Source organism: Gymnogyps californianus, chromosome 1 (genome assembly GCF_018139145.2).
Source record: "Gymnogyps californianus isolate 813 chromosome 1, ASM1813914v2, whole genome shotgun sequence".
NCBI lineage: Eukaryota > Metazoa > Chordata > Aves > Accipitriformes > Cathartidae > Gymnogyps > Gymnogyps californianus.
In genome coordinates this window covers 75,114,341-75,137,458 of record NC_059471.1, presented here as the reverse complement: position 1 = coordinate 75,137,458, position 23,118 = coordinate 75,114,341, and the positions used below count along the sequence as shown (strand labels likewise).

The window sequence follows — 23,118 nt, the reverse complement described above, 5'->3', positions numbered from 1 at the left end:
TCTTCCCCTGCTCCAGCGTGGGGTCCCTCCCACGGGAGACAGTCCTCCACAAACTTCTCCAACATGAGTCCTTACCACGGGCTACAGTTCTTCATGAACTGCTCCAGCGTGGGTCCCATCCACGGGGTGCAGTTCTTCAGGAACAGACTGCTCCAGCGTGGGTCCCCCAAGGGGTCACAAGTCCTGCCAGCAAACCTGCTTCAGCGTGGGCTCCTCTCTCCAAGGGGCCACAGGTCCTGCCAGGAGCCTGCTCCAGCGCGGGCTTCCAACGGGGTCACAGCGTTCTTCGGGCATTCACCTGCTCCGGCGTGGGGTCCTCCACGGGCTGCAGATGGATATCTGCTCCACCATGGACCTCCATGGGCTGCAGGGGGACACCCTGCCTCACCATGGTCTTCACCATGGGCTGCAGGGGAATCTCTGCTCCAGAGCCTGGAGCACCTCCTCCCCCTCCTTCTTCACTGACCTTGGTGTCTGTGGAGTTGTCCCTCTCACATCTTCTCACTCCGCTCTCTCTGGCTGCAACTGCTACTCCCCTGTAACTTCTTTTCCCTTTCTTAAATATGTTATCCCAGAGGCACTACCACTGTTGCTGATGGGCTCAGCCTTGGCCAGCAGCGGGTCCATCTTGGAACCCGCTGGCATTAACTTTATCGGACACAGGGGAAGCTTCTAGCAGCTTCTCACAGAAGCCACCCCTGTAGCCCCGCCCCCCCCACTACCAAAAGCTTGCCACACAAACCCAATACAAGTATGTACACAGCCTCCGGCAGGTGCCAAAGAGGAGAAGCAGCACAAAAATCCTCTCCCTTTTGCAGGTTCACCTTGTCCCCATTTCCTAAAAGACAGGATTAGGCTTGCACCAGCTACACCAGCTCCTACAATGCAGGAAAACAAAAAGGATCCTTTAGCTGCAGCAGTAATGGAAGATTCTTTATATTTTTCTTTACTTAGAGAAACATTTTGGAAGAGCTGTTTTGCAGCTGAGGTCAAGGTTGTCAGTGAGGTTAATACAAGTTTCCACCTGTGTTAAGAAGTGAAGACTCATGGGAAATGGAAAAGATTTTCTTACTCTCTTCCAAAGTAAAATTCACCTGGGAGGCCTTTGCAGAGTCTAGACAAGGACTAATGCTTCACTCCTTTAATATGAAGTAAGTAGAAGTATCCCGTCTTGTTTCTACAGCATGAAGAGGAACGGGTACCACGGTAACATGCACAGATCCTTTACATCTTAAGTTATTTAGAACAGATGAATTTCAAGCTTCCTTATTCATCCTCAGAGGGGTTGTCTAAGGAGTTCAATATTCACAGTTATGTATTTTTAAGCAAAACACTTAAAATTATATCAGTAGCATACCAGCTGATGGGTGTTTCATGCCCTGTTCATACAAAAGCCCATTTAACTAACTGTGTTTCAGCCTTTGGGGACGGTAGGAAGGGAGGCTTTAGTTGATGAACTGCGCAGAGTTACCACTGAGGAATCCCTGCACACGTCTCCAGCAATGTAATTTTGATGTTCTTTCTTCAGCAGACAGCAGCATGGTCATTAGAGAATATAAGAAAGAATTTCCCAAAGCTTAACAGGCTTCTCCTTTCTACATCTAGCAGTAACTTGTCCATAGTAAGCCTTTGTACTTGAGTATGGACCCACCAGTATGGTTTGGTCTACTTAGTTTAGATTTTCTAGTTTTTCACACTAGCTGTACTTTTTATGTCCCAAGAGGATGCTTTGAAAGTCCCACCCTGTACAACATCATCTGGAGTTCAAAATTCAAGAGTTTTCACCTGGTGCTTAATTTTTCCCTTTCACTTTCTCCAACCGGAATCTCCCTTCCCATCAGGCAAGGCTGGCAAGTCCATCATCATGCATATGTATTATTCTCAGCTGAATTGTGTCTTTGGCAATCAGACTGTGGTAAATAAAAGGTATGGCCTAAAGAGGATTCTGCTTTAGTTCTTATTTACTTGTGAAGCAGAGAAGAAGGAAAGGGATGTTTCTTCTCTCTTTGTAAGACCCAGGCACCAAAAGAAATAATTAAGTGTGGAAATTCTATATCTACCAATCTGATATCTTCTCTAAGAAAGGCTATTCTGTAACACACTCATGTAACCCAATTATATGATTGGGTTTATCTTTGTACGTGTATTTCTTTCTTCCTGATGGCAAGCTAATCATTGCTCTCTGCACTTATGCAAAGCAACCTCTTGGACAAATCCTGTTTGAGAATTTTACCAAATGATAGCGGTATTTTAATAAGCCCATGATCCAACAGACAAGAAAGGAAACAGGAAAAGCTCTGCTGGAGCCAGACTCTCTCTGGGCTTTTCAGCTGTTTCTGTACGTAAAACAATTAGTACATGTGTACATATTCATGCATGGGGGAGAACAAGTTCAGATTTAACTGTCAATATGCACATGTGCATACCACAGTACGCAATTTGTTGTAAGCTAATAAACAAGGCTTTGTGAGTTTACTTTTCATTAGAAAAGCTCAATAAACACAAGTGCTGGCTTTCTCCTAATCTGCTCTCACCAAATAACCTCAACATAACTTATTCTACCCACTGAAAATTTTCACTATTTATCAGTTTAAAATTGATCACTCTTTTCTTGTTTACTGTTGCAATAACGGCTCTGCAGCTGCAAGAAAAGGCTTTTATTCTTATAAATAAAAGGAACACAGTCATATTCATGTTAAGATATTCCCCTCATATTGTAGAGTTATAAAAATGGAGAAGGAAACTGTTGGAGGGAGGGGGTTGCCACTCTGCAAATTTCTATTAAATGGAAGAAACAATTCCACGGAGTATGGCTACCCAGTTCTGGCAGTTTCTGCCTGCTTTTATTCCACTTACATTTTACTGAATAAAACTGTCTTCTACTACACCTGCATCTCTATCTGTCCTACTAAAGCAGTATCCTGCTGGTTGCAACATTAAGTTTTGCTGAGGTCATTGATAGCTCAAGGTGTTCAACATCTCACTTAGATTCTGATCCAAAATATACTGAGATAACTGATGTATTCCTCCTACCAGAGTACATTTCACATCACAGTTCCCTGGGCAGGCCCTTTTTCCACCAGGCGGTATGTTATACTCTACACCATTTGCACACTTGTTCAGAAATCGTGTTGTTGACATGTGGCTAGGAAATTCCCTTGTACCCAAGGTGCACACAACTGCACACTGCTGGCTAAGGCCATGCTCCCTTGAAGTCAGAGATGACTCTTCCAGCAATATCTATGGGAGCTGGAATGAATCCTTCGGTCAGCATACCATGGCCCACAAAACCAGCAGTATTTGTAAGCTGCTAAAGTTGAAAACTTCAGAGGGCAAAAAGGGTATGCATTACACGTGCTGGCACAGCCATAAAAAATTTTCACCTACTCAAATGAATTCCCTCCAGGCGTCCCTCTCCAAAAATATCTCTTCTACTCTTTGTGGACTTTTCTAAATATCTTGGTAAAACAGCAGCAAATTCAAGAACAGCATTAGAAAGGGCAGTCCCATACTGTTAAGCATTTGATGCTTATTTTCCATGAGTCCAGCAGGGGTCATATGAGGGACAGTGACTTTTTTTTGATACTTCTTTCCCTCCATTCCCTCACTCCTCCAGGGGCAGCACAGCCACAGAGGGACAAGGTGGGAGTTGGAATAGCTCCAAGGAGCCTGGCTCATCCCCTGGGCTGCCGTCCGTGATGCAGAGTGGTAAAAAGTACACTGTCCCTTCACCAGCATACAAGCCTTGCTGCAATTTGGCTCTAATGATGCCAGCCTAGGACCTCGGGGACATGCAATTCCACACGGCCACGCTGCACTACCGAAGTACCTTGTCTCCTGCTCTATCTGTGTAATATTTTCCCCACGGTGAAATACAATAGGGCCGAGCTTACTGCCTTACCCATTGGGAACTCCTGACTATCGAATGCTTGATGTAATAATCCTAACACTATGTGGAAAAGGGTTTTGATATTTAAAAAGTCTTCCCAAAAGTATTTGATTAAGTAGGTCAGTCTCTTACCTAGATGACATATTTCCTTCACTTTACTACAGAGCAGTCATTAGGCTGCACTTTCAAGCAGTGTTTTACCATTTAAGCGATTTGCCTGCATTAAGCTAACAAATACATGCGTGGTCTTTAACGGTTTATCTCTGGCCTTCTACATCATCGGTTTGGCCTTGCAAGTGCAACCTGGTACCTGGCCTCAACTCCCACTGAGCTCATCTGAGCTGAGAATCTCCAGCATCCTACGAGAGACACACAATGCAAATCATCCTTAGGCCCTTTGTATAACCCTTTTCCTTCTTTGTTGCCTACACCTTCTGGCCCCTCTGTTCTTAAAGTGATACCTCTGAAGGGAAGTGAAGGTTTTCTGTTATATGTCGACACATTCACAATGTATGTGTAGTTCTACTTGATGCTTGTCTCTGCCCGACTGTTGCTTTTCTGCATAACCTCTATTTTGCTGCATTCTCCAGCAGACCACAGTCCATCAAAGTTAGTTAAAAAAATGAAGTTCCTCTCTACAGTCCAGGTGGTTGACATTGGTTTTAATTCCCTTTCCCAGATCTTAGGATTTAATCATCAAATTTCTACAGAAGGTCTACCCCATAGAACCTTATTCCCAAACACTGAAGCTTAAGTTTGCTTTGAAACATCAAGTGCATTTATTTTATTTTACATTTATTTTTATATTATTTTGGTATAATTTCTTTTAATTCAAATAATCACTTGGTTTAATGTTCTGCACTGTATATATTTTCTTTTGTTCCCATCACCCAAGTAGTTGTTTAATGGTTAGCTACAAATTTGCATTTGTTTGATCTCAGGTGTCTTTCTGCCTAAAGAATTAATGGTGCTTTTGATGATATATACTCCAAAGGTATATTGTTTTGAACAACTCTTTTGACCTACTTGTTTCCATAATGTTTGAGGTTTCTGTCAATGTGATTTCTCTTTATCATTTTTCTTCCCTTCCCTTTACCAGAGGCTGATTTTCTTCTAACAACCTATTTCATTTCAATTCAGTAAAACTCCCTTTATTTTTTAATTTTCTTAGGTTATTGAAGTCCCCAGATTCCAAAAACATTAATTTTACATTTTGTCAAATAGAAGGAAGTTCAGTAGATTCAAATAGAACCAGACTGAATAATCTTACCTATGTAATGTCCTTTTTCCTTCACTTTGAAAAATTCAGCAACTGTGGATGAAATTCTTGTTCCTGTGATAGGTTGAAAAGAAAATTTAAGTAAGTCTCATTTCATTAGATCTGAAATATAAAGCTCTTTTTGTCACTTTTCAAAAAAATAAAAATTATTCAAATCTCTATATAAGGAACATGCAGACACTCCTGATCCATCTAGTAGGAATTTTATTTTACAAAGACCCTAATCTTGCAATCCAATCTGAACAGAAGAGCCCTTTCACTTCCACTGAAAGCCAGTGAATCTATTAGGCACTCGGCTTACAGAGGTGTTCTGGCACCTAAAAATACAGACAGGCGCATAGTTAAGATCTTAAAAAATGTACAGAAAGTGAATTCCCACTGAAATAATTTCATTCCAGTTCATTTCAGTGTCTATAACACAATCCATTATACTTCAAATGAAACAAGCCAACAAAATTGAAACATAATTTTGTTTTACAAAAGAAGTCCAAGAATTGAGATTTCTGTCCCATGGAACAAGAAAAGGCCGCTTTGGGGAAGGTCTGGGCCATGCGTTCTAAAGGACCTCAGAATCTGGGGGAAAATGATTCATCCCTATGAACTCTGTCACGCGTTCAGAGATGTGTTGAGTACCGCATCATTGTTTCTGCTTCCTAACAATACCGAGTGCATGCGCTCATAAAGCGGCAAAAGGCCGAATTTCACATGTGCACATACAATCCTTGCGCACATACAATCCTTGCATCAATAGAGAATGAAGGCTGTGATTGCTAATTTCAGTTTTTTAAAAAGAGGCCATTTTGTTGAAAGGCAGAATAGCTTCATAGTCAATATAACATGCTTTTAATAACTACACAGTATTACAAATACACCGAAAAGGCAATGTTCAGATTCAGGTTATTACACTGAGTTTGAAGATTTGCTTTCCATGTTATACCTCAGAGATGACTACATTTGGCTTCAAGAGTAACAACATTTTCAAATTACTTTTCATAGAATATGAGAAAAGTTTCACTAAGTTCTAGCCGATAGTGGATCCAACCCAAACTCAGAACTGGTACTTGCAGTATGAATGAAGTGCTCCTCAGAATTAAAATAAATTTGAAAGTTTGGTTGTATATGGTACCATCTATTCTAACTAGACTGACTATAAATGGTTATGTAATGATAAACTATTAAAAATGATCACTTACTTACCAAATATAGAAAGGTTTCTGTAAATACCACAGTGGTTTTGTCTTGGAAAGAACAAATGTTTAGGAAATGACTACAAACAAAACTGACAAGTACAGACACAGAATAAGAACTTCTGAGCTATCTCAAGCTAATTTTGTAAATCATTGTGTAATTTACACAGCAAGTTTAGGAAGTTGCTAAATTAGCATTCTAGGATCTCACTGGAAATCTTCTTTCCTCTAACATTAGCCTCAGCGTTAGCTCAAATGCCTTTAACAAGAGGAAACCTATCCTGCAGACACAGGTGTACTGGCAGCAGCAACACCAGTCACGCCGCTGAGAACTGAGCAAGCGTAGCAGCTCTTTGCTAAATCATGGCTTGTATCTGTAATTGTTAACGTTTCAGAGGTGGCCACATTGGACAGGGCCTGGTTTATTTTATAAGTTCTTGGTGTCTACAGTAAAATAAATAAGAGAAACACGAAAATAAATAAAGAGAAAAGCAAGGATTTGCTTTACGCAAGTTATGGCATAACACCATCATGCTTCTACAATTATTTTGAACATTCATCATTTAACATTATGAGTTAAGGAGGGAAAAAGTGCAGAAATTGTTATTGCAAACTGTCTTAGAGGGGAAACTGATTATAAATATTTGAGAATTGCTCTTTCTTAACAAGACAATTTTATCCATATAGATTGTTGCAATTAGGTATTCATTACCTCTCCTGCACCACTGATTAACAAGCTAAAACTGCAATGGTTAAGGCTATGAAGAATTGGACACTCCATGTTTATACGGACTTTTACTATCTCTTTATAACTGATTGAGGATGTTTTCTGATTTATTTAAAAAAAAAAAGTGTAAACTGCTTGACAAATATTTCATTGTCCTCACACAGCTCACTGCTGCCACTTGTTTGGAAAAATGAAAGGCAAGTTGAAAAATGCACCTTTTCCATTTTCATCTCTAATTGAATTCTCTCTTGACCCCCTTATTCCCCATGGCTGTATTTCAGGTTTTGATGATAAGAAAAAGAATTTTGTATTTGGATAATACAATTTTCTCACTTGCCTTCAGCGACCTTCAGCTCAATTTCCTCTCCCCAGAGACACTGTATATTATAGAATTGAATCAAATTCCTTATTCATAGGAAAAAAGTTCCAATTTAATCTGAATATTCAGCATTTTACACTGGTCAGGGTGCTGGATGGCAAATTGAAATGCTTTTGGTTCAGGTAATCAAATGGTAGAATTCAGACTTGTATTGAAAAAAATAATGAAGTCTATTCAATATTCTCATAAGGTGCGAAAAATGCACATTACATGGTAGAACTGGGGCTTTTTCTTATTACCTAACCAATAACATCTCCATTGCAAAAAGTATAGTAAAACATTAAGAATTTATATAGGTTAGAACATGTGAAAAGCAGCCACCATTGAGGGAAAACGCGGGCATCTTCCTAAGAGTGCTCAAATGAACAAGTACCAAATGGGGGGGAAAACAGATCTGTTCCCAGTATGTACCTGCAATGTTCAATGCTGGCTTACTGAAGCCTTTTAATATGTTTTTAAATGCTTTTAGAGAAAGAAAAATAGCCTTTTTAATCACTTCAAGACTTTTGATATACTAAACTACTGTAATGCTTCATTTCCATCCCCAAAAGTTTTGTCAAGTAACATTATCAGGTATCTCATTTTTTCCAAGGTTTCATTTTGGAAAACTGTCTTGCTGCTTTTGAAGTTCAACCCGAAAACAACAATTGATTTGAACAACTTCAGCTTGGCACCACCCTACTGATGCAGCATGCTTGGGCACTTGGACTTGGACAAGATGTCTCAGGAAAACAAGCGGATAATGATGCTGCATAAATATGGTTTGGTTTAAAAACTCCATCGACAGTTCCTTTCTTCCCTTCTAGAGATGCACGGAATTACTCTGTTTGGCTTTTAAATTGTATTCAAGTTATTTCTTTTCTATTTATTTGGAGTACTTAAGCCACAGGAATGCTTAACTGTAGGCACCACTAGCATTTAATTAAAATTGCAATGCAGCAACCTAAATGTTAAGGCACTGTGTTAAAAATGTAGTCTTGGGCTGCCTTTACTGATTGTACTGTAAGTTGTGCAAAGGGGAAGCCTCCTCCATGTTTATGCTCTCACCTCACACATACGCGCCGGGTGCACAGCTGTTATGCAGGCCAGGCTGATGAGGGGAGCTCCCCTTCAGAGTAACTTCCGTACCTGGCAGGCCTGAGGTGGCCTTCACAACTCGGGGAGAGAACATTTTTCCTTCCTCCACATCACAAGCAGCTCACAGGGACAGTGCTCAGACTCAAGCTTCCTATGTGGAAACACAGAGCTCTGCATGATGCTGGGCGTGCTCACTGGGCATTTATTTTCTCTAAGTAACCTGTCGATGGAGTTTACCTTAACAGCTTGTGCAGTTTCACAGCCACAGGGTAAAGACGGGGTGTGAGCCATGTGGAAAAAGCATGCACAGAAGCACTCTCAGGAACAGGGTAAGTGCTCGGACTATCAAGGATAATGGCTACATTAGAAACACTTACAAGTAGCAGCTCTTAATACTGAACTAACTCTTCCAAATTAAGAAACATTGGCAGGAAATAGTGAATGCTAGCAAGAACAGTAACTTGTGATCCACCAGCACAGTCATGGGAGAAGAGCTGAACCTAGAGAGACACACAAATATATTCACTTCAGTCAAGCCTCAGATAAAAAAAAGATTGCATTTTTCCAACCTAGCCCTGCAAGAGCAATTTAGGAACCAAACATTACACAGCATCACTGTATTGGTGTAAGGGCTGTTCTGCAATGGAAGCCACTAACAGGTACACTGATGAATACGAAAATAGAGCCCAATTACTGTTCCAAGATCCCTTACCTCTTCAGGACTAGAAGGAATAGAAGCCATTAAAATGCATTATTTTATAGGTTAAAGTGAACAGATACCAAATAGATACACAAAGGAATAAAGCGTGGAGTGTTTTACATAATCAGAAACACAAAAATTAACTTAAGATGTCATAGAACAGGATTTAAGCATGTGATTTTGAAGTAATTCAAGTAGAAGTTTGCACTCTGTCCTGAATAGGATGGGAAATAAGGACACACTTCTGACTAACCTATTAGCTGCATTTCGAGGTCCAGAACACTAAGCAGATTTGCTGGATGTGCTTACTTCTGCTGACATTTATTTGGAACTTCTTTTGTGAATACCTCTGTGGGAATATAAAAAGTGTAAGACACACGTGACAGAAATTTGTACAACATAGTACGAAAGGAAATTAGAAAAATGTTTTAATTTTGTTGAAAAGTTGCATTCAGATCTTGATCCTTCCAGAAGAGTTCTTAGTACCCTTCCTTGCAGAAGGGCTAGGTACAGGGTCAGGACAGTAAGGCTACATGAGGAGGCGCCTAAAAGTCAGGAAACACCAGCATTAAAATACTAACACAATCTGGTTTCATGTTACCATCGGGACTATTCCCAAAGGCCGTATTAGCCTGTGGACGCTAAGTCCCACAGGGGAACTTTCACAACCAAGGGGTATCAACAGGCTCTTCTGGAGGGTGCTTCAGATCAGGAACCCAGCTCAAGCCCAAAGAAGTCTGCATCATCCAGATAAATTTAGGCACTGCAAATGCTCCCCATACATTCAAATTATATTCTTTAGCCTCAATTATTTTCCCCAGGATCATGTAGGCCATTACGCAAGCTTTGTCTTCTTTCGGCTTGCACTTTTCTCATTTCCATAATAGTCCAGTATTGGATCTACATCTTGGCAGTTGCTGACTGCTGTCACATTCACTTCTCTTTTCAGCTGATAATATTAAAAGCTAAACGTTAATTACAGGGACTATTTCTCTAACCTTGTCTCTGGGACAGAATATTTAGTTGGGAACAGTATAGTCCATCACAGCTGCAGTCTATTTGATAAGTGCTTCTTAAAAGCCAAACTACTTGTCTGCTGGGTACGCTGTCTCACAGACGACTGGGGGAGTTGGGGGCTCTTAAAAGGAGTAACTTGGCTGAAGGTAGCCACTTGGTAGTGCGCCTCAAGTGCCTTCTTCAGAGAGAAGGACAAACATCGCTGTGACAGTACGCAAGATACTCTGGCCCAGCATTCAAACGGCTTTTGTTCTTCCTCTGTACGCTAACCCCAGTGAATGTGGAGGGGCTCAGAGGTTTCCATGTTAGCTGGCACACCACACGTTAGTTGCTGATACGCTGTGTCTTGTTCACTGTGAATGTAAGCCAGCTTGGTTAGCAATTTATAAAGCAGCTGAATCTAATGCCATTTTTTGGCACCACATAAGAGAGTTTGTTGTAGGGTCACATATATGCATATAAGGGGTCATGTACCAGCAAATTTTCAGGAAATAGTAGACATGCACATTATTAGACTGAATTGCTGTCTGGCTCCAATATCTAAAATATGCAACCAACTCTTAACCCTAAGTCTCAGCACTCTGATGCATCTAAATCACAAAAACATGTAGGTTTTTTGTGTCTTAAACTAAGTTTCTAGAGTAGGAAAAGAATATCAAGAATGTAGCACCAGATCCTACACAGAAATACCTGAAGACCAATACTGCTGGAATTAGTGCCACTACTGACACAACACTTCTCAAAATCTGAGATTGCTTCTAAAATCTTGATTTTAAAGAAATTAATCTGGGGCTCTTACACTTTAATTAGAATTTTTGAGCCATTAATTTTATATTTCTAAGACTTTCTTTGCAACCACAAGGGCTCTTTTTAACATACACATTTAATGGAAGATAATATTATTTCATAATCATGGGACTCTGGAGCTGGAGTTTTATAAGAAAAACACTAAATCTTATTAAACTTGTGATAAAATTATTGGTGTTGGCAACCTTGCAGACATATGCCTAGAGCTGCACAGTGTTTTCCTCCTCTAACTACTGTAACTAAAAGGACTTTAATGAGAGCAAAAGAATGTGGCTCTGTCTGCCCAGAATCTTTTGGAATTTTCACTTTTCCCTAATGAAAATGAAAACAAATACTTTTCTTTTTTTTTCCTGTAAGCTTTTATGGACATCTGAGCTGACTTTTGTAATGAAGAAGGATTAAGCAAACTCAGGGAAATTATAAATGTGGTTTGTATTAGTGTACTAATTAGCTCATAAATTTAGAAATAGTTAATCTTTTAGTTTTGCTAAATGAAAATAGCGGTCAAATCGCAGATCAGATCTTGGAACTGGAGTAATGCAGTGGTGAATTAAAACCCCCTGAGCATAGGTGTCTGATCCCACAGCATTATGAAAACTAGAAATTTTGCTACCGGCTTTGAAGAGCACAAGGTGAATTTAACCAAAGTTGTAAAATCTTACTCAAGCAGCCAGATACTTAACAGATAATAATAAAAAAATGTGATTTATTAGGTGTGTGCTTCTCATTGTGCTGTAATCCAACGATTAACTGTGTTAATTATTTTTAGTTCAGTGAGCTAATTAGAGCACTGGTAGCTAGCATAATCCTGTGTTTTACTGCAGTTTCCATTTAATGTATATATGTATGCACATAGATATTCAAAGACCATGCCCTAGAAGTACACGTTATTTCAGAAACAGTTCTGGGTGCCAAGTGATAAAAATATACTTGCCCATTACATGATCTACATTTCTTTAGAACTGTCAAACCAGAAAAAGAGCACAGGCACTGTTTTACACTGCCCCCTTGATAATATGATGAAGACTGCTCTGATGAAACACAGAGAAATGTGTATTCTATCCCAAAACAACAAGTTGAGGCCTCAGTTCTTCGGACTGGGTCTTAGCCAGGTGGTGGAGATGCCAGAGCCAAGCACCCAGGCATGGTTTACAGAATGGTAGCAGAGAAGTAGCTGGCAGACATTGCAGGCTGCTGAATACAATAGCTCAGAGTCTCCTCTCCCCTTTAATGGTTGCACCAGGACAAGGTTAGAAGAGAACTGGGCTCAGTAACACTCAACGTGGAGAATGAATAGACTCCCATTCTCACACCCCATAAACATCCTCATGCACACCTTGTTAAACACCACCCTAGAGACTGCATTTCAAGCAGTTTTCCATAAACTCCATGTGACCTGGATACAATGCTAGATAAAACCATCGGATAAAATACAGCACTAGAAATATGTGAACCTCGGATTAGAAGATCAGGGTGACTTAATGCGGAACCAGCCTTCACATCTGGACTGCTGTAAACATTGCCCAATCCAAGGCCCCTGTGGAAAACAACAACACACCGATAGTAATTCAGTAAAATGTACAAGAAATGTTCATTGCTAGCCCTGCAGTGATATGCAGTAGGAATTAATCTAAAACCACGATGGCAAACAACTGCTGAACCAATTTTCTTCTTTGGCTTGTAGTGCACCTGCTCTTACAGTATCTACATTTTATACTCTCTGTTTTTCTTGCACAAATGTAAATATTCCCACATTAAACCAACTGCTAGTGTCGAGACAGCCAGTGACAAGGCCTTAGTCTAACTACACGGTGTGATAAGGAGGAAATAAAATGTGTCTGCAATTACAGAATGTTAAAATGCCTGTACTCATGACACAAGCTGCCAAGTTATAAAGCTATTTGTAATTATACCTCCAATTTGCTCTGAAGGAGTTGTGCATCAGCAAGCTACTAACCAGATCCTGTATTACTGCAGTATTCCACCTCAAAGTGGTAGGAGACAGAGAAAATTCAAGCCTCAAGTCTCAATATCACACTCCTCTGAGAGCATTGCTGGCTGCCCAACATGTGCACCAAGTCAGCATTGCTGACATTTTTTTGTCTGCACATGATGCTACTTCTGGAGGCCATATGACCTGTAGTTCACCATCCTAGCTCTATTTTTGGTCAGCTGCTGCAAGAAAGGATGAAGTGGCATGGTTAGCTGGTATGGGTGCATAGTTTAAGGGATTCCCAGTTATTACCACTTTCTTAACCTTTCCCTTCAGTTTAAATGAGGCTGCATAAGGCATCCAAAGTCCCCTCCATTCCCCCCCAAAATAGTACCAGGACTAGCAATTTTTGTTTGGGTGACAGAATGCTAGACTTTCTCTTTCACTAAGTGGAAAGCAACATTTATACTCTTCTGAAGCCTCTCTGACTGCATACCATAAGCAGGTTTACAAGGAACATCACCTTGGCAGTGCAACCTCAATGAGCCTTTCTGGCCAAAATTTTCAATTACGGCGACTTAAATAAAAGTGACTGGCTTGTCAGAGATATTCAGGACACTTGCTTCCAACTAAGTTAGCACATCAGGAGATCAGGACACAGTTATTTTAGTGCTTCTATATAGGTTAGAACCCAACTTCAAATGCCTAAATTTGAAATTTGTGAAATGTGTCAGCAAAAGCATCATAAGAAGCCGGATCAAAATGCAATATTCTCCTTAAAGCAACATCCTAAGGAGGTACTGTAGTTCTCTTCCCTATATGACAGGCATATGAAAAGCTCTAGAATAAGGACTCATAAAGATCCTGCAGTGAACTGCATTTTGATCTCAAGCACGTGTTCCACCTCAACCTCACACTCTGTGGAACGATGACGACTCTACTTGTGAGAGTGGATGGGACTACATCTAACACAGCCCTGTGCAACCAGGTAAATGTAATACTGCAACTACATTTATCCTACCTAACTTTAGACTTCTAAAATGTGGTTGCGTATACCTCAGATACTAATTGTGATTCTTACTAATTAGTGGAGAGGAACAGGCACCTTTAAATCACAATACATCTGACCTAGGTTAGACGTCTACCGCAGGATAACATTTATCAGGCCTTAGAAATGCTGCTTTATTCCCACCAAGTACAGAGGGAGTGCAGACACCTCTTTCATACCCATATGTCTAAGTTGTACATATCCAAGGCTATCAGGGAAGAAGCCCAGCCCTCGTTGCGAAATGCTGATCGGGAAGGGGAATATTCCCAATGAACATCGCTGCCCTGTGTCACCGTAACAGTGACAAATAAAGGCAAAGAAGGACTTCGATATTTAGCCATTAGTGTGTATTGGCAGTACTGCTAATATCACCTTGTGTGTCAAGACCGGTAAAACACGGTCAGAAACAAGCTGTACACAACAAAGCCAACAAGAACTGGAATCTAGTGTGGCTCTTCAGTTTCTGCACTGGGGTTAGTACCTCCACGCGCTACATGGAGGGGGGTGCTGTGCTATGTGGACATATTAGCGTGGGTATACCAATTCCACTGCACTGTGTAGTTAGGCCCAAGCACTCCTATTATTAATTGCTATGAATTATACCAGTACACTACTCTCTTGCACTTGTTAAACAGACCCCTGCCTTATCTAAAGTGTAGTCTGCATCTCTTACAACAATGCTAAGAGTGACCCCATCACTTTAACTTTCAGATATCAGTTGGATATTGCACACTTGGTACTTTTATATTTAATAATTATTCCATGGACTTTTAAAGGAGCCCATCCTTAAACCAGATAGATACATTTCACATAAACTGTAACACACTAGAACAGATTTTCTGTTTTCCATACATTGAAAGCAATATAGAAAAGGTACAGCTTCTGTACGTACCATGCCAGCAAGAACATGGAAATAGCAGTCAAAAAGGCATTTCAAGGTTCAGTTCTTGGTGGAAGATCTGAACAGAGGTTCAATTTAGGTATTTTTCCACTTTTGGCCAAGTTTGGGCTCCTATATCTCTAAAAACACACATCTCTAGCAGTAGATACACTGCTGAGTAGACCTGATCCATCCAGAGACATGTTCAAAATATCCCTGTCAATTGCAAGTATCAGTACAACCTGGTGATGATGCCCAACACACTTTCTGTTTAACAGACAACACATGGAATTGATTCCTCTCTCCTACCAATGTTAATCATGACAAACTCTAATAAAGTCAGAATTAGAATTGCTTTGAATATACACTAGCATGCATGAGAGAGTACTGTAACTGTGTGTATTTCTCAGAGTTTTTTTTAATTTCTTTTTTCTTATTTCTCCCGTTCCTCTGGGAGATCTCATTGCCAGTTTCAACAAAGGGCATCATCTCTATGCAGATGATATCCAACTCTACAACTCTGTCAACTCACTCTCTGATCCCTTTCTTGCCACCTGTCTTCAACATGTCAATCAACAGATGGCTACACCATCACTAAGGAATGCTTCAAAGGCATTCAAAATGTTTTAAAAGTCCTCTTTGTTCCATGTCTGTGGCTCTGCTATCAGTCTTCTTAATTCAGCCCTTCAGTTCTCGGCCAAAAATCTTGCTGCTATGCATAACACAGGGTTTTCGTTTTCTTTTCCCCTGCTTTAAAGCTACTTCCATAATATTTACAGATTTATCCATACTTTGACATCTGCTTCCTCTATGTTATGTTGAATGCTTCTACTCCCGTTTAAAATAATGCCATTTTGCCCACTTTGGTTTTCTAAAAACACACTTTCTAAACTTCACCAACCAATGAGCAGGAAACAGAGTACTACTCTGTTTCGAAAAGTGGAGACTCCCTCAAGAACTTTCAACACTTTCAAAACCTGTAGTTTTCTTGAATGCAGAATCTCATTTTAAGATGTGAAAATATATTTCAGTGTCTACAGCAGTAAGTCAAAGCCCTCTGATATACTTACAAGAGTAACATTGGTTTTTGCCAGATGATGATAATATTTTGAAAATTATAAAAATATAATTGTGTTGAACTGTACCAGGTCTCTCTCACAGCATCTAGTCTTTTGCTTCTCCTCAGCACTTTCCTATCTCAGCGTCCTCTCTCCAAGCCCCTAGAAATGAGAAAGCAAGCCCATTCCTTCCTTACTTACCCTATTTTAATCCTGTCTGCATTTTAGGCTTTCCCTTCAAACTACCGTAACATGCAAATGGTATCATCTCTGGTACAGCCTCAGTTCCACAGTAGTAACATTCCAAGTATTTGTGACAATAACCCGTCATAAATTTGGAGCGTCTCTCACAGTAAAGGAAGAAATGTAAAATGAATAAACAGAAGCGAAGCGTAGCCACAAGGAAAATACAGCATAGTGGAAGTACGGATCTGATGTAAAAATGCAGATGACTCGCTGATATACAAAATACCAAGGAAAAAAATTATATGGGGCAAGGCTCAGCTATCATTGACAAGTGCACCTAGAGAGCCTCGCAGGAGGCTGTGAAGGCTGGCAACCACACATTTCCAGCGTATGTTATCCAGCGCAAAAAGGGGCTGCAAACAGACTGGCACACATTGTTCTCTTAATAAGGGGATTATCTTTTTATTTGCTACTGCCTCCACTTCCCCTTCCATCCTACCATTTGTAACCCTGTAACACTAGTGGCAACCACAGCAATTGTTTGTGTAGAAATAGTATTTTGTGTTCTCCCTTAACAGCGGGAACCTTTGCTGGTTCCTCACGTACTCTGAGGAGCTGGTAAGCTCACCTACTTTGCCAGCTCCCCTCAGGAAACCAGCCAGCGAGGAGCAGTCTGCAAGCCACAGGTCACGAACTGAGCTCTTGTCGCAGCTACCCTGGGAATTCAATACAGGCGGCGGCACTGGGCAGGCCCTGGGACCACGCCGACACAAGCAGGCAGCACGGCGGCAACTCGGCAACCCCACGCCCCCTAGCCCGGACAGCAGGGCACCGGTCCGATGGGTGATTACCCCGCCGCTTTTGGGGCGGGAGGCCCCACCGACCAGCCCGAGCGCTTCACTCTCCCTACCCTGCCCCGAACCTAACGGCACGGCGCTGCCGCCTCGGCCCCGAGAGGGGCTCCTACGCGGAGGCAGAGGCCGAGCTGGGCGAGGCAGCTCCCCAGCGGCAGGGGGAGAAGGGGGCTGCGCCCATCGCCCATCGCCCCGCCGTGACGGGTGCGCACCCCCGACCCCGCGCTCCCCGCTGAAGGAGGCGCCGCCACAGCGGCCCGGCGGCGGCACGAACTCGCTCGCCGCAAAGGCTACTGGGAAGACAGGCGACGAGCCGGGGGGAGAAACGCCAGACTCCTCCGCTGTGACGTCACGACGCACGCAGGAAACGCCACATGCCCGCCCCGCGCCCCGCACCCCGCCCCCCCCTCGTTACCATCGTGACCGCCCGCCGCGTCTCCGGCGGGGAGGAAGAGGCGAGTTCTCGCGAGATGTTGGCGGGCGGGGCGGGCCGGAAGGAGGCGCGGATTTGAAGGCAGCGGCGGGAGGGGCGGCGCGGCGCGGTGCGGCGCGGCGCGGGGCAGGTGCGTGGTCGCGGCCGTTCTCTTTTGCGGGCTCGTCGCGGTGCGCGCGCTCCCCGCCCGTGTCCCTCGCGCCCCTCCTTGGGGTCGCTCACGCGGCGCGAAGCCACGTCGCCTCTGAGCTGCCGCGGGGCGAGGCGCTTGCCCCTCTGCCCGCGCGCCCGCCAACTGTCTCTAGGGGGAGCAGGTGCCAGCAGGTGTGTGGTGGCGGCGGCAGCGGCGGTTCCCCTCCCCGCTCCCGGGGCGGCGCCGCCCTCCTCCCGCCCCGGCCCTCGCGGTGCGGCTGCTCCGGGCTGGCCTTTCCCCAGGGCTCCCCGCTCCCCCGGTGCCCGGCGCGGTGGCGGTCGCTGCCACCGCCACCCCGCGGCCGCCCCCGGCTCTGTGCCCGCCGCTTTTAAACGGCCGGCGGGAGGCCTCTTCGCGCCGGTGTGCCGCGGCAGGCGGTGTGGCCGCCCGCTTTTCCCGGCTGGCCCCGCTGGGCACCCGGGGAGGTGCCCGCTAGTGCTGGACGGCACCGCTTTCCTTCCAGCCCAGGCAAATGCTGCGTGAGGCTTGCTGACACAGCCGTGAACGCTGTAAAAGTGTTGTTGGTCTGAAAAACTAGTGAGACAACGTGACCTTCAATTTCAGCAACGGAATAACTTAACTGTTATTAAGCATAAAGGTTTAAAAAATTTAACTGGTGTGGGATTATAAGGTTTATAGTTCTGCCATGGGATAAAGACTGAGCTTTGATTTTAATAGTATGTTCATGTGCTAGGTGTTATTCGTTTCTGAATTCAAATGCTTATTTTAAGGCTTCTTCAGCAAAGTATTTGCATATCTTTGCTGCCTTTTACATATGGATCAAATATGGATAAAGGCTTTAAAAAAAACCAAAATGGGAGGAAGCACAGGGTTTAGTTAAAGTGTACCAGATCACTAAGTAATTTGATTGTGGAGATGACGATAGTAACTTGCATTCTATTCTCAGTATTAGCTCCAGTCCTATGGCTCTCTCAAAAAATAATTATTCTGTTTGTTTCAGGTGAACAACTGAACCTGAAATCATACTATCCCAATTCTTGAGTCACGTTGGGTTTCACATTAGCTTTAAAAAACTGTAAAAGTGAATGTCCTATAGATCAGTTCTTAAACTATCAAATGACTGCCAAGTGGGCAGGCAAATCAAACCCTGAGAAAGGATCTTTGGGAATTCAGCTGGGCATCACTCATATGGAAATGCATCTTGCGCTGCAATATGCAATGCAAGATTTTAAATTGGAAGCACAGACTTCAGAATGAAAATTGAGCATTCAGTCTCAGCTCTAAATATCTTGACTGAAAGGCTTGCTTCTTAAATCTTAATTGTACTATCACCAAGGCTTTGCATAAACTGCTTAGACATTTAGGTCTTAGCAGGTTCAATTATAAGTCTTTTCAAGGCTATTTGTCATAAAATATGTGTTTTTAACACATGTTCTTGGAGAACATTTGTTAGATAACTCTTTGAGAAAGTCTGAGTGCAGTTTCTTTCTCTCCAGTCTCCATCATTTACACAGCATGCTTTTAAAAGAAATTGTCCTCTGGATTTGACTCTGACTGATAAATGGCTTACACTTACAAAATGTGGTTGTAGTCACTTGTTAGTGTGTATCTCACAACACCTGTTGGTATCTTGAGGAAATAAATATCAACACTTTGTTAAAACTGTAAGATTAAATAATAGTATTTTTCTTAACAGGAACCCTGGAGTCTGTGAAACACTGAAAGTCAAGTGGAATAAGTAGATGGTTGTCAAACCTTTATTTTGAGTTTGATCCAACAAAAAGGGAAACTGGTAGAAAATGTCACCTGGGAAAGTTCTGCAACCTGTACTGAAAATGAAGGTGGATGAACTCTTTCTGTGCTGGTTGAGTCAGCCTGCAACTCAGCTGACACTAAAGGACTGTTTGAGAAGAATCAAGAATGAGGAGAAAATGGAGATTGGTAATGGAGATTCAGGAAGTGGTAAAAATGAGATGTTCGCTAATAAAAATTCCAATGCCAAGCAATGCATGTTAGGAGATACCAGATTGCCTTTGATGTCTTTCAGTCCTCCTCAACTTTCTACTACTCTTCCATTGGCAACTCCAGCCACCCCAAGGAACGTTCCTAATGTTAGAGCAACACGTCGATCCTCAGGAACCAGAGTAGTAAGTTTGTTTCTTACTTATTAGACCTATTTGTTTGAATGGAAGTGAATTTTGTGTTTGTAGTATTGGCAAATTATGCAAGTAATTAGTTTCCCCACAGGAGGTGTCGGAGTGGAGTGAAGCGGCAGCACAGAACATAAAATGTCAATGTTTGTGTGTCGTTAGCGCTAATGGCTAGGTGGCCTAAACTTCCAAAAGACTGTCTTGGCTGCTTGCAGCTCTGTTGCTTTTTATAAGCCATACATGCCTGACACAAAATGAAAAATTGTTTTCTATTTCCAATAATTTTTCTGTCAAGAGCAATATTGTCCTTGGTCTTTAAAACTGCAGGGTGGAAGGCATCTTAAAAATTCCATACCCAGTACAGCTGATTAGATTTGGTGTATCTACCCTGGTTTTGAGCTATAATTTCAAACATCATGCAATGCTGAACTGTGTTGCAACTAATTTACATGTTATGTTTGCTTCAGTGTTGTGCAGCATAGATAAGGAAAAGTCAAAACAAGTGATTCTTGCTTTCTGAAGTATTGACTCTCCTATGCAATAAGGTTAGGGCTAGTATCTGTATCCTTGCATTTCTTAACAGGCATGAACAAACTAGAAGTGGTGGAAAAGCTAGAAATAGCCTTATAATAAAAAAGTACTTCACAATAATGTCCTTGTGTCCACTGAGCAGTGTCCAGTGTGGGGGAGGACCCATATTTAGAGTCAGAGAATGAAAGAGAAATAATTGTAAAAGCCAAAACTTGGATAGATAGGTCCGATAGACATGACTAACCAGGTGTCATTCATGAAATACATGTCAGACTTTATAGTAAAAGAAAAACCTAGCATTCTATCAGATGTGGTAGTTTACAAAGGCTGTTTAGTTTACTAAATAGATCGCAGTTGCTGGATACCTCGTTTAACTTACTTTTGCCAGAGGTAACCCAAACCAGGTGTTGATGCTTCAGATGCCATGCTTTCAGTAACAGGCCCTTCCACTGTTAAATGCAATCTAATTGTGGATAAATGTAAGTCCCTGTGTTTGTTTGCAGTGTTATTTTTATAACGTACTGCCTTGACTGCAAATATTCCTTTGTCTAATGATACCAGGCAGTATTGTTAGTACAAGACTCAAATTTGGCTTCACTGAATCTGCATATTAACAAAGTAATTGTTTTGGTACTGCATGGTACACTCAATGCTTCCTTTCTAAGGAGGTCTTGATTTATAATAGACAATGCTCTCTATGCAAGAATGACACCCCTGCCCCCAACCTGAGGTTTTTTTTTTAAACTTGCAGTTCAGTTCAACCTAATTTCTAGCCCTTTTCATAAATTGTAAAAACAAAACTGGATAGAAAATGTTGTGGTGACTGACAAAACTAAGCATTGCATATATGATCTGCCTTATATCAAAGGAGTTGTTGAGGCATGCTGTTTCTGCTGTAGGACTATAAATTCATATCATTTAATAATACTGGTAAGTGGTCATCACTCCCAATCGCTCTACATACTTTGGTATCTAACTCAATACACTGGCTGAACCCCCTGGTGTCCCAGGGAAGCCTGCTCAGGTTGGTAAGGGTACAGAGGTTAGAGCTGAGGACGTTTAAGAGTATCGGTTACTTCTTGTCTGTTATTGGCCTGTATTGAATGTATATACTTACCTTTCGGCCCACAGGAGTAACAATGTGACTACTGTTTTGCACTAAAACATTTAATCTGAATTGTTGTCTTGATTTCATAAATATTAATTTTCAAATCTAGCTTGACAACTTGAAGTCTCCACTTCTTAGTTTCAAGACATCACAATTCCAGCCTAGAGTCTGTCTAGATTGACTTTATAATAATAGGGACTTGTATTTTATGCGTAATCACTAGCCAGACAGCAGGGCATGACAATTGATTTACTTTTCTCTTTGTGCACACCATTATGTTTCCTGTTGTAGTGAAATGTGGAAAGTTAGCAGATGCTCAGTTTATTCTTGTATCGGATAAAAGCAAGCAAAGGGAGAGTTTCCATTAAAAGCCACTGTTGCTTGATGTACTTGATCACTAACTCGCGTACTGTAATTTCTCTTCACATGTCTTGGTTGATCGCTTTAAGTAGATCCCATAAAGAAGAACTTGAAGAGATTAATGAAGAGTAACATTCTTTACTTAATTGGAATTGTTTGTATAGTGCTGAGAGAGAATCTAGAGGGTTAGGTTGTTCGTTGGTTGGGTTGGGTTTTTTTCAAGGAGTTGGGCAGGGGAAAGTTTCCAAGCAATAAGAAATTTATTTATGGCTTTATTCAGCTGAACTGAAGCTTCATCCAAAAGTTTCCTAATCTTTAAGAAGAGTAAATTACATTTGGAGCAGGCATCAGCTGTCAAAATACCATTGAGAGCTGCATAATTGCATGTTCTGCCATGACAGTGTATTTTCTCATAGAAAGCAAAATACACCCCTTCACGAACATCCATAAACTACCTGCTGCGGTGTCAAAAGTAATGTATCTGGTTTTGTGCACTTAATCATGGTTCTCAAATCGAGCCACAATGGTTTTTACCTACCTCATTTGAGTTTAAGTAAGTTTGTGGTCCTCGTCTCGTTTCTATAAATGGAAGAAAATGTTGCAGATAGCTTTTTAAAAAAGAAAGCTTGTACTGTAGGTCCAGTAATACAGATTTAGATTCTAAATAGCAGTCCTAGAAAATGGTAAAAGTTAATGTGCTTAACTCTGTGCCTGAGGGTGATATTAGGAAAGGGCTTTTACATCCAGCCATAAAGAGCTGGAGAATTATTTCTTTTAGGACTATATAAGTCAACTTGGGCATCTTCATACTAAACTTTTTCTTACTGTATACAGGACTTCTCATAATGCAGCATACAAGCAGTAAACTCATTTTGGCAGGATACATTTTCAGTATCACTGAGCTGAATCATTACATTTGATTGTGGGTATGGTTGCTGTACACCTTTTCCTGTTTCTTAAAATGTTCCTGCAACTTTTTTGAAGGACACCGAACAATAAAGCTGATAACAGAAAACTGCCATCCTCACATTATTACCAGATAGTAAGTATGAATGTGTAGCAAACCACACTTTCATGCTACAGGTTTCTGTACTTGTTAGAAAAACATGTTTTGCAGAGTGGGAAGCATTCGTGGAAGACCAGTCTTGAAACTAATTAGATATTTAATCTTTAACACCTTAAAGAGTAGCATATGAGCAAAACAAGCTGATATTCTGGTGGCAACTGTTAAACAGCATTAAAAGTACTGTAGCTGACAGCTATTGTATTCAAGGAGATCTTTTCTCTTTTTCAGATGTTAGCTTGTAATTGAAGTTTGAGCGTTATATTTTTATCCAAAATTCAGGAGTTGCCACATGCTT

At 41.6% G+C, this 23,118-nt stretch overlaps 1 protein-coding gene across 3 annotated transcripts in view; it reads left to right on the top strand.

Annotated features, from left to right (window-relative positions):
• Positions 1 to 19,326: 19,326 nt before the first annotated feature.
• PPP2R3B (protein phosphatase 2 regulatory subunit B''beta) overlaps positions 19,327 to 23,118 on the top strand; it is a 52,453-nt gene continuing 48,661 nt past the window's right edge. For 2 of the 3 annotated variants that reach the window (XR_007768183.1, XM_050914977.1), the window contains exon 1: positions 19,327 to 19,755. Coding sequence is in view for 2 of the 3 variants with exons in the window: in XM_050914977.1 (XP_050770934.1) it covers positions 19,408 to 19,755 (348 nt within the window). In the remaining variant the exon portion in view is untranslated. The remainder of the gene's footprint in view (positions 19,756 to 23,118) is intronic. The other variant, XM_050914978.1, reaches the window with a different exon arrangement.